The sequence below is a fragment of the Lygodium microphyllum genome, chromosome 1, assembly GCF_053477565.2.
Source record: "Lygodium microphyllum isolate KBCC chromosome 1, Lygodium_microphyllum_v1.1.10, whole genome shotgun sequence".
Lineage (NCBI taxonomy): Eukaryota > Viridiplantae > Streptophyta > Polypodiopsida > Schizaeales > Lygodiaceae > Lygodium > Lygodium microphyllum.
In genome coordinates, this window is record NC_141135.1 from 3,762,054 (window position 1) to 3,774,596 (window position 12,543).

Genomic DNA, 12,543 nt, shown 5'->3' on the forward strand with positions numbered 1-12,543 from the left:
TATCTAGTGCTGGGCTCTATGCATCAAAATGAGATCGTACTCAATTGTAGTGATCTCATAAGGTCGTGGAACTCCATGGTAGTTCAATGTCTGTCTGACCATGTTGGGAGCCAAAGAGTGTTGTTTAAAGGCCAAAGATAGTCCATCCCAGACTCCCATCTCGAGCCCATCTAGTGTAGGTACTCCTGGCCCCCCTTCATAGCCGAGATAGTAGGGTAGAGCCACCATCAAATGCTCAATATGAGAGATAACAGCTGTAGTACATGTGCGAAATAAAAACGAGCGAATGTGAGCATTGAGTTTATCCCAATGTGCCTAAGCCTTTGCCAACTCCACTTGATCAATGGAAGAGAGTCTGGACTTGTCTCGCGAAGAAGGACGATGAATAGCCTCCGTAACAAGCTACGCCAAATCATAGGACTTCAGAATGGCAAGCATCATAACCTACCAGATGCAGTAATTCTTGCCATCGAGCTTTTGATTTGATGGAAGAGCCGGTGAGACAAACACCTTTTGGACCATGATTGCCTGAAACTCTGTCTCGGCCTCAAAAGACATCTTTACCTACAATGCTTGCACAAAACCCAAAGAGCAGCTCCCTCTAACTGTGAGAATACAATTTGCTAGGGCTCTGGTTTGCTCGTCTTGCTCCTTCACCCTCCGGAGGTGATGAAAAGGCAAAGTCTGCACTTGAAGACCCAAAACACAGCCTTCTTCTTTCTCCAACAGCAGAAACCAGCAGCAACTTCAGTAAATCTTCTCCTTTCTCACATGCCCACGCTTGCCTCAGCCTTGTTTTGATGTGCAGCCCACTTGCTCGCACTTGAACCTTGAAAACGTAGCCTTGTGTCGCACTAAAATATCCTCTTTAGTTGAGTCCACCCTAGGATAGTCCAAGCCCTGAGAGTAGTCTGCACGGTCTACAGTCTGAAATTTGTGAAAACAATTGATAGAGACTGCTGAAATCAGGGCTTATAAATAGGTTGGGAAAAAAATAATGCAGGTAGCCTGCATTAAATGCAGCCGATTGCTGTCCGACTGTTGTAGTCTGATTGCTTGCCATGTATCACCTGTGCTTGGTCGACTTGCCACGTGTCATCTGCCTTGTTGCCTGCACTCTTGCCACGTGGACTGCCTGCTGAAAACTGCACTTGCTTGTCCAGGGAATGTCACTCTCTAACAATTTGTCCATAGCACTCACTTGCGCTTAACATTGAAGTTGAGTTTTGCATGTTTTATGATCTTATGTAGTTGTTTTTGCTTCCTTTTGTGGGTTTATATTGTGAGAGTGCGCAACGGAAGAGGAAATACGAACACGGAGGGAGAGAGAGAGAGAAAGCAGAAAATAAGGAAGAGAAATCTGCACTGACTGAAATGAATGCTGAATACACTGAAATGGACTGATCAGTCCCTGCACGCAGCCTACAGCGTCAGTGAGGGCACCAGATCAGGCTGATGACGATGGCAGCACCACCACGGGGGAGAAGGAGTGTCGGAATCTGCAAGAAGACAACTAACTAAGTGGGGAGCGGGGCTGCCAATAAATAGGCAACGGACAAACCCTAACCCTAACCCTAAAATGGGCGCAAATCCTAAAATGGGTGCAAACCCTAAAAGTGCCCTAAAATGGGCGCCCCACAACAGTGACCAAAAAGGTGGCCGGGCAGCCAGTGGCTGCCCACTAAAAGAGGCCAAAAAGAAATACACAACCTAAGATAGCCAGTCAAGAGTGACTAGCCTCCCCCATCATAACACATGACAGACATGTCAGAGCTCCTAATGTCCTCGTCTGACTCAGACTGAGGCTCACAGGCAGGAGATGACAAGGCATGACAAACATGACTGCTAACATATATTTGCTTCTACAGGATCTACTGCCTAGCGAAGCCTTAGATCATTTGGCACTCCTTTCCATGGTTTCATCTTTTGGTGGCGCTTCTTTTCCACGATTTATCATTGCCTCTTCAGAGGCCACCTTGAAGGCTATTCATTTCACAGGTTTTGAGTTGTACGTGTATCTCACTCTTCTTCTTTGGATGCTACTCCCCTTTTCCCATTGACAATGACATTTTTCCCATTGACAACGACATTTTTGGGACAGAGGGGATGCTTACTTCTCCTTCCATTATCTGATAGTAAGAGGGGCTCTATAGTTTTCCCTTTCACTTTGAGAAGAGGCGGCTTATTCTCTCTTGATAGTGATAGTGATGATGTGTCCAAATTTTGTTTTAGCCATTTTTTATTATACTTTATGGACATTTGTATATTCATCCGTATTGTCAAGATGACATGATTGTAAAAGAATGCTTGGGTAAGTGAACAATTTCCTTGCGAGGCCACTGTCCAAGTGATACCATTGCATTGCATTTTGCATGAGCATGTAATCTTGTATCTTTCCCTTTGCATAACTCTAGTGCATTGGTATTTCATTCATGTCAATATGCATTTGTGCGCATTTATCCCTTTTCGGTCACCCTTCGGAGTGGTTGACTCCGGATCCACCATACTCGTGGCATTGCACATGGTAGTCTTCTAAGGTAGTTTTTTTTCCTATACTTGCAACACGTGGCTATGCTTGTCTTGCTTGCTCAATCCTTATATTGCTTGGCTCTCCACATATTCTCCATATAATTGGTGTGCACACACATACCCCCCTTTGTAGTCTTGGTAGGTCGTTGGGAAGTCGACGTGCATCCTTTGCCCGATGCCCTATTTGATTTGGGGTGGGATGTCTTGGGGTAAAAGAAAAATAAATACAAGGGCTTATTTATCACGGTTCAGTTTTGGGCTTGAGAGGAGATGTTGAGCTAAAATTGCATTACCTTGACTTAATCAACCCCAAAACACGCTTAATTAATGAAAAAACCTTCTTATTTTAAAAAGAAACGCGATCCTAGAAAGTTATTATATCCCACATGCACAATCCTAATTTGGGTGTTCCAAACTTTCTATAAATAGGTATGTAGGCTACCACTCTTCCTTAATCTCGTTTTTGCAGGTTTCAAGCCCTCTAGCTTTGCTGTCCATACTCTGTTCGTAGAGGACATCTCATCCGAAGCTGCCCATTGCTGTCTACATTGGTCTGGCGCTTGTTTTCAGCATTCATTGCATTGTTTATATTGATTTTTGTTGCATTTGTTGATCAACTACATCATTTGTAGCTAGTGAAGTGTTGAACTACTATGTTTGTAATGTATAGTTATTGCGCGGACTGTCACATCATTGTACTTTGTTTTTGCTGCCATCAACTTGCCATGTCATCATTAGCTTGCTATAGTTTTTCTCTCTCCTTAGGTACCTGCGTTTTTATTATTTCTCTCTCCTCATTGCTTGTCTACATCAGATCTGGCCTCTCTGACTGCGTTTGCTATTATTTGGCACACGGAGGTTGCCTTGTTGTGTTTCGGGATCGGTTTGGAGTAAGACACACTCTCCAACTCATAACCTCTACCTTGATCCCAAAGATATGAGAGTTCGAGATTGTCAGAAGTGGTGTAGCAATGGAAGCATAGACAAGTGCTGGAATAAACTGTTGAACACAAGATAGAATAGAAAGCAAAAAAAAGAACATTGCAAAAGAAGAGAACTCAGAGATGTGCTCGGGAAACGGGATCCATATACCAAACACGAGAATGACACATATAATGGTGAGTCTTTGGCTCCTAGGCACTGGCATTGGCTTCCTCTCTTCACAAAACTTGTAGGTGATGATGTGACTGAATGAGGGAGCGAGGTATATAAAGAAGAAAATAATGCCAAAATAGGGGTAGGTCGGCCAGCATAAAATGCCCCAAATAAGCATGATAATAACCATAGTGAAATGCCTAAATAACCTAGCCATGTGCGGCATAGGTCAGACTCACACATGAGCTGTTTGAATTGCTAACAGAGGTTCAATATTCATTCATTGCATAGTGTGTTGCATGAGCATTGTATATTCAGTAGAGATTCAATTCATTATTCATTGTGTTTTTATTTTAGGGGCTCTTTGGTAGATTGGACAAACCCAGACAATGATAATCTATTTACCAATGATAGCAAGAAGTATGGATGGTGCAATGTGAATCCTATGGATGCCTACAGTGGAAAAACAAGTTACAAAGAGCAATGTGACTGCAAATATGATTGCACATGGGGAAGATTTTGTGAGACTGTAACACAGTGTGTGTGCATCAACCAATGTTCTGGAAATGGAGTTTGCAGTGGTGGTTTTTGTCAGGTATGTTTTTTATTCAATGGCATTCAGATGGCTAAGTTGCATGTGATAGAAATCAGGTATACATTAAGTTTTCATGACAGTTTTAGTCATGCAGTGCAAAGAAGGGTGGTATGGAATTGATTGTAGCATACCATCGTCACAAGTAAATCCAATGGACTGGCCATGTTGGCTAAGGCCAGGAACAATAACTATTCCAGATGGAGAAGCATCTAGCAGTTTAGATCAGGTGCAGAGTCCAACTGTTGTTATAAAGAAGAAGCGTCCACTTATTTATGTTTATGACCTTCCACCCCTCTTTAACAGCCATCTGCTTGAGGTAAAGACAACATTTCTTTTTCTTAACCAATTTCTATAGCACTTCTTTCATGCTTTCCGGTGCTTTGTTAACATCACTGCAGTAGGCTGCTTGCTTTTAGCCTGTAGTACCACAACACAAAAGCTGCATGCTGAGTCATGATTACTGGGTCCAGTTTCTTTTATGTGTTATTTTATTCAGGTTTCAAATGTACAAAAGACTCATTGTAGTGTTAATTTGTTGTTTTTTGTGGGCACCCATTTGTCAAATAATGGTTTTCAAGAACAGCGTTACTTGAAAATCATAGTATAAAAGGCATGAGATCAAAATCTTACGTTAAGAGAATTACAAGGATTTCAAAAACCTAGTGCCCTACTGTTGACAGGTTCAGTATATTGGTGACTACATGATGCTAAGCTCTCGGAGATTGTGCTGCCTCTCTTCTCCTTCCTCCTCTCTGCTGCTGTTTGCCACCTCTCCTTTCTCTTGCCCACAGGCCACCACCCCAGCTTCCCAGCCCATGCTGCCACCATCCCTGCAGCTTCCAGTCTCCTCTTTCTTGCTCTTCCTGAAGTCAAACTCACCCCTCCAATTTCCTTCTCTTGGAGCCTCTCTGTTCTTTCCTCTTCCCCTTCTCTTTTTCTTCTTTCTGTGTTTTGCTTTGACAGGGACTTGTGCAGCAAGGATGCGGCAGGATATCTGCCAATTTATCTTCATAGTCATCAAGGTTGGTTCGGTCTTGTCAGTGTCTTCTTTTTGCCATCCTCCTACATGTTGCCAAATACATTGTGCATAAATTCAGTTTGCATGCACATTACCCAATATGGCTGCTTCAAGTGGAGGGCTAGTCATGCCTAGAAACTACCATTCCCTTCAGCCTACTGCTTGACCTTTTGTGAGAAACTATAAGTGTGAAGGAATGGGTATATGTGCTCCATAGCAGGATAGTTAGACACCTGGCATCACAAATAGATCTTTGTGATTAGCTGTAAGCCATGTCAAAATATGACTGCTGTGAAAGCAAACCTGAGAGACAATAGGGTTTGCGGGGAGAAACACCGGGTGTGTACAACATGATGATGAATCACTGAATCATGTGAAGTAAATCAAGCTGATATAGTGGAGCTGACGAGGTGAATGATAAAGGTGCAAGACAACTGTCGAGGGAGCTGAATGCAGTCCTTTCAGGTTGTTGGAGTGGAAGAAGTTAATCACTAGCTACGAACACATATTGCTGAAGATGAGGATCAATAGGATTACTTGTTTGATGAAGAAATCCAACCTTTGGTGGAGCAAGAACCGTAAACCCAGTCTCTTGGGATAGTAGGTGCTTGTTGGAGCCGATGTTGATCCGGAAAAGAGTCTGGATAGCAAAACACCACCACATAGTTGATGCTTGATGATGATGAAGGTCAGTAGATGAAGCAAGAGCCTCTAGTTTGCAAAAATAAAATTGAAGATGACGCTAGATGGAGTATTGATGGTGGAGGAACTGCCAAATGCAAGAAGAAAGTTGACGCTAGGTGGAGCAAGTTGATGCCTGGAGGAGCAATCACTAGAGGGATAAATGTAGCATGTGGGGGCAAGAAAACCCTAAACACAGATGCCTAGAGCTACAGAAGCTGATGTCAATTGTGGAGTGAGGTTGCCAATAGGAGAGAGAAGGGCTGCTATCATAAACGCAAGCTTGAGGGTGATGAAGATAGAGCACCTGGTAGTAGCTGGAGGGATAGAGATTGTGGAAGCTAGCCATGAACTATAATATCCTCTTGAGGGGTGTAAACAACAGTGCAGAGGTTGGAGAGAGAAGGGAGAAATGCGTTGGGTTTCACTCACGTCTATGCTCACAGATGAGTGTCGGTGATCAGTAGGACATTGGGACACTTTTTACTCTTGGTACGAGAGGTTTTTTCCCTCAGGCTTAGTCTTCTTTCGTATGTGCTTATGTCACACACTTACGGGTACTTATCGTGTTCGGGTGTGAACACCCCCTACAACCCTAAGGTTTAAGGGTTGTACTTTGTACTTTTAGCTTATACTCTTTTAGTCTATTGCATTGGGTGTCGTGCTTCACTCTCCACACTGTCTACTGCACTCTCAGCTGAGCTGCGATCCTCTCACCCTAATTTTTCTTTTTCTTAGGTCGCCTGAATGCTTTATATTTTAAGTGTGGGGATATGTTGAGAGTGGAAAAAGAGTGAATTTTTGATTGATTTTTGTCGTTTTTAGTGGAGTGAATGATTGATTTGGTATGATTTTTGATTGATCTTAGAATGATTTGGATTTATTTTGATAGCTCATGATATTTTTTGATCAAGATGTATTGATGTGATAGGTTTAGATGATGTTCTGATAGCTTGTGTATGATCTTGTTTAAGCCTGTTGAGCTTTTGTTTTATTTTGTTTTGCTATGTTTTGTTTTTGTAAATGAGGTTAGGATATTGAATGATGAATTTTAAGGTTGTATGATAGCTTATTGAGTGATTTATGATGGACTTATTTGGTTTTAGTTGAGCTGAATGTTTGCTGTTTAGTTGCTGTTGAACCTTTGTAGACCTTCTGTAGAGCCTTTGTTCTTGCTATGTTTCTGTTTTGTTCTATTCTGTATGTGTTCTATTATATGAGAGTGTACTTTGGGAAAGTTTTTTAGCTTTTGGAAATGATGAATGTAAATTTAAAAGAGCTCAAGAAGTAAAAAAAAAACAGATCTTGAAGAGTGAAGAGAAGACTGAAGTGAAGTGACAGTAGTGAGCTATGAAGAGACACTGTAGTAGCTCTGGTGCCCTTTCATATCTCCCATGTTTCTTGGAAGAGGCATCCACGACCTAAGAAGAATTATTATGAGTGATTATTGATTATTGTAGTGAGGAGATGATGTACTATTGATTGAGAGAGTCAAAGATAAACAATTCTATGTAAAACAATGTATCTATCTATGAGAGACTAAGATAAGAGAACTACGAAGACAATGAAGATGAATCAAATGCGATTATTTTCATTCTAAGCTGGTGTATTCTTTTGTGTTCTTGTTAGTTTGATGGATTCTATGAAGAAGTTGAAGATTATGGTTGATTCTATCAAATCCATTTGAGATATCTACTATGATGCTGCGTGAAGATTTGTTCTTTTTTTTGTGGTTCTCTAAAGAATGAAACAAATACATGGTGCCCCAAGAGAAACACCAAGAAAAAAAGGTTTTTACTGTAAGATAATCTATCTTGTAACATCAACAAGCTTTTGTTTCATTCTTTAGAGAACCACAACAAAGAAAAAAAACAAATATTCACGCAACATCATAGTAGATATCTCCCACGGCTTTATCTTCAACAAAATTGATCATTCTCTTCATATTCTTCATATTTTTCATCGATAGACAAGGAGAACACAAAAGAATACACCACCTATAAATGGAAATAATCACATATGATTCATCTTCATTGTCTTCATAGTTCTCTTCTCTTAGTCTCTCATAGATAGATACATTGTTTTACACAGAATTAGCTATCTCTGACTTTCTCTTTCTCTCTCAATCAATAGTACATCATCTCCTTACTACAATAATCAATAATCACTTATAATAAAATTTTAAAGGTCGTGGATGCCCCTTTCAAGAGGCATGGGAGGTATGAAAGGGCACGAGAGCCACTACAGTGTCTCTTCATAGCTCACTACTGTTACTTCACTTCAGTCTTTTCTTTAGTCTTCAAGATTTATTTTTTTCACTTTTTTGAGCTCTTTTAAACTTACATTCATCCTTTCCAAAAGTTAAAAAGCTTTCTCAAAGTACACTCTCATATAATAGAACACATACAGAAATATACAGAATAAAACAGAACAGAAACATAGCAGGAACAGAGGCTGTACAGAAGGTCTACAGAGGTTCAACAGCAGCTAAACAGTAAACATTCAACTCAACTAAAACCAACTAAGCCCATCATAAATCACTCAATAAGCTATCATACAACCTCAAAATTTATCATTCAATATTCCAACCTCACTTATTCAAACAAAACATAGCAAAACAAAATAAAACAGAAGCTTAACAGGCTCAAACAAGATCATACAGAAGCTATTGGAACATCATCAGAACCTATCACATCAATATATCTTGATTAAAAAATATCATGAGCTATGAAAATCAATTCAAATCTATCAAAAACATTTCAAATCATTCTAAGATCAATCAAAGATCATATCAAATCAATCATTCACTCCACAAAAAACAACAAAAATCTGCCAAAAATTCAGTCTTCTTTCACTCTCAACATATTCCCATACTTAAAATAGGAAGCGTTCTAGCAACCTAAGGAAAAGAATAATATAAGTTCAGTAAAGAGCTCAAAGTGATCTTTTGTCTTCAAAAACACTTTATAAAATCATCCAATCACGATCCCAACAAGTAACCTATATATCTGATAATACTACAACGAAAGGAAAATACCCTTTTGAATATTATCTTCATTTTTTTATAAAAAAAATTAATCACAACACAAACTCATAAAGGATATAAGAGTTTTCTTTAAATCAGCATCATCTACTTCTAGCTTCTAATTCAATATCTTCTTCATTAATCCAGTTTTAACTTTAGCTCCTCTCAACAAAGATAAATAATATACACATACCACAACTCACATCACTTACAGAAACAATATTTAAATGGCACCTCTTTAGAATAAAGAAGAAAGAAGATAGATATATTCTGATCAAGCATCAAAGTTACAAAGGATAACAAATCAATGAAGATGATTCCTTTAAAAGGATTGATGATTTTTAAATCTTTCTAAGGATAAAGATTCATCCACAAAGGTTTTCGGAGGATTTTGCAAGAATTGTAAACAACACATTCTCTGCAGTAGGATAACAGATCTGCTTGGCAAGCACAAAGCATGAAAATAAAGCACATCCATATGATTGGTATCCACATCTACATTGACATCCAAACATAACTTTGACACTTGCTTTTGATCACCGTGAGAGTGACGGTATATAAAGGCTAGATACCATGAAAAATAGGCAGTGAGTCTCATTGATGGATCCAAAGATTGAGAATGAAGCTGAGCAAAATGTAAATAGTTGTGAAAGGCTTGATTTGCAGTCTTCCATTCTTCTGGAATCATAGGCTAGTTAATTTGGGGTCCCGTCAAAGAATCTCCACACTCCAGCTTCTTTTTCTCAGGATTGTCTTATCAAAACCTTCATATTCTGTAACCAACTCAGACGGAGTCTGAATAAAAGATCAAAGAGACGGGAATGGAATAAAGAATAAAGGATGAAGTGAGGGATAAGTAAAATCGTAAAAAGAAAACTAAGATAACATAGGAAAATCCTGCAATTTAGCAATATGAGAAAGGAAGGGAGTAATGAAATGTGGTGGGAACGTGGACAGAAAATGAGAAGATGGGGGAGGACAAGGAAGAAGGGGAGAAAATATCCGATCAATGATGAAAGGACATTGCGTAAAAATAGGAATATGAGGTGCATCTTTAGGTTGAAATAGAAGGGATATAATGACATGTGGGGTATTTTGGAAAAGAGACAGATAAGCGTCATACCTATGAGCCATTTGTTGATAGTAGGTCAAGGATAGAATTGATGGTCCTAAGGTAGAACGTCTAGCATAGGTCTAAAAAAATAAAGGATCAAATGGAGGTTGCTTGGAAAGATGGGATAAAAGATCCACCCTCGGTTGATTGACATTTTGCACATGAGACGAAGGCTTTAAACTATCTTTGATTTAAGATAACAGAATTCAGTATAGGATGCCAAGAATCCTTTGGAGAGTCAGCTACTCTAGAAGAATACTTTTGAAACATTTCATTAATCTTAAGCTCCAACTCGTGTACATAGAGTACTGCTTGCAAGACTACATCTCCAACATATCAAGAGAAGTCTTCATCATGTGCAATTATCAAGTCAGCTCTGAGGTATATAGAGGACATCAACATTGAATTTGAAACTACCGAATTCTCAAACACCATCCTGACCACTTCAGACAACAGATCCGCAAACCAGGTTTCACTCCAGCCATCCTTTGGAGGAGATAAATCCATGGTTGAAAGTTTAACATAAAAGGCTAGCTTCTGTTGTTGATAATCAACAAGGAAAGAGTGGGCGGGAGGAATAAATATCATAAATTGCTCAAAAGTAGTCCATAAGATATCCATTTTAGATTGCAATCTTTTAATGTTGGCCCGAAATAAAAGACATAAAGTGATATTCCGTTGAAGAGCAGCCAAGTCTTGCTGAGACATAGAAAAAATCATTGAGACATTGGAACTTGGGGAAATGGATCGTGACTGCGCCAGTTGGTCCTTCAACTGTTTAATCTGGAAGGCTTGGGATTCCACTGTATTATGAGTAGTCTGTAAGTCTGACAGTTTCATATCTAGAAGAGTCTTGAACTCTTGAGCTTCTTTTGACATTTTCTCTCTCTCTTCAGAAACCTTGGTAACCTCTGACTGAGCTTCTGCTAACTGATTTTTCAAAGAAGATATTTCTTCTGTTTGGGTCTCAATCATTTTGGTTTGTTGCTCCATCTGCTTAAACAAATCGAAAAGAGTGTCTTTGACATAGGCTATCTCTATGGTTGCCTTATTCATTTGGCCTTTGGATTATCTTAACTCTTCTTAGAATGAATAATATAACTGTTGAGTACAAGTTGTCACTGAGAGTTCAATAGAACTCTGGATGTTTTTGCAAAGGAAAGGCATGGCATCCCCTGTCACTAAGCGGTTGAGCGAAAAAACTGATATATCCAAAGAACCATCCTTATGTGCTCGAAATAAGTTGTTGCATGTGAGGTAGGCAGGGAGTTCACTTCCAGAGGTAGCAGGAACTGACACTGAAGGAATGACTGGTGGAATTGTCTCCGCTACACGCTTCAAGCACTTCCGCTAAATGACCAGTGGAGGAGGAGAGTTAGTGTCCTCCATGTCAATGGGTTCTGAATCTTCTGAAGGTGAAGGGGGAGGGATTGGATTAGATGGAGGAGGAGGTAAAATACCATTCTTAAGGCCGGAATATGTCAGAAAAGCATATAAATATGAACTAAAGATTACATTGGTAACATTCACTCTAGTCACCTTGACAAAATGCTGGTCCATCTTCGTAAGAAGGAAAATATTGCAGTCAATAGCAACCCCTCTTAAAACCATCCTGGAAGCTGTGAAGAGCTTCTTGGACAACTAGTGAGATGGTGTCTTGGGAGGCATGAATCTGTCCTTTGGAGAAATTGACAGACTAGCTTCTAGAGAGAATCAGCGATCATTGAGAAAGACACTCCTAAAGTGTTAATCACCTTCTTGACATCGAGGATCTCTTTAGTCCGCTTCTATACAGCTTGAGGATCTCTTCATTTGAGAATAACTCTTTGGCGCTGTGACAAAGGGTTTCCCTTTGTAGGAAAGGTACAAAGCCTTCCCTAAGCCTCTAGGTGTTAGGACCATGGAAGTTGCATAAACCAAGCCCGATTTATTACTGTATGACGCGAGAAACTCATCACAAAGGACTGCATCGTATGGAATCAGAGGGAGAGGAGCAGCCACAAAGATGCAAGGTCAGCTTTTGCAATAGGCTGAAAAGTCAGTAGGGAAAGATAATCCCTACTAATCAATAGGACGTACTGAACAGGAGGAGGCGTATAGAGTGCCATTCAGATAGTGAACACATAACATAACTCACAAATAAAAGAGATATCTGTAAAACCAGCAGAAAAGATCAAAGATAAGATATCAACCAAGATGTGAAACGAGATTCGACGGACTATCCCCAAGCAAGACACATTCTAGAAAAAATTCGACATGACCTCTAGACAAATGCGACTGAAAGCTTCATGCTATGCAAGACAAACAAGCATCCTGAATCCTCGTATCAGATAGATAAATTAAAAAATAAATTCAAACTGTACCTTAATTGTATAAATCTACCAAATCAATAACCACACACAACATGACCAGAACATCATTGACCATCAATAACAATAAAGAACCATTTTGAAGACTACACGTGTCCATCGCACGAAGCGTGTTTA

The 12,543-nt window shown here is 39.7% G+C and overlaps 1 protein-coding gene across 1 annotated transcript in view; it reads left to right on the forward strand.

Moving 5' to 3' along the window:
- The window catches only part of LOC148040783 (exostosin family protein), a 230,017-nt gene that overhangs the window by 26,232 nt on the left and 191,242 nt on the right, over positions 1-12,543 (forward strand). Inside the window, exons 4-5 of the mRNA XM_087667045.1 lie at positions 3,982-4,219; positions 4,314-4,535. Of these exons, the coding sequence (XP_087523171.1) occupies positions 3,982-4,219; positions 4,314-4,535 (460 nt within the window). The remainder of the gene's footprint in view (positions 1-3,981; positions 4,220-4,313; positions 4,536-12,543) is intronic.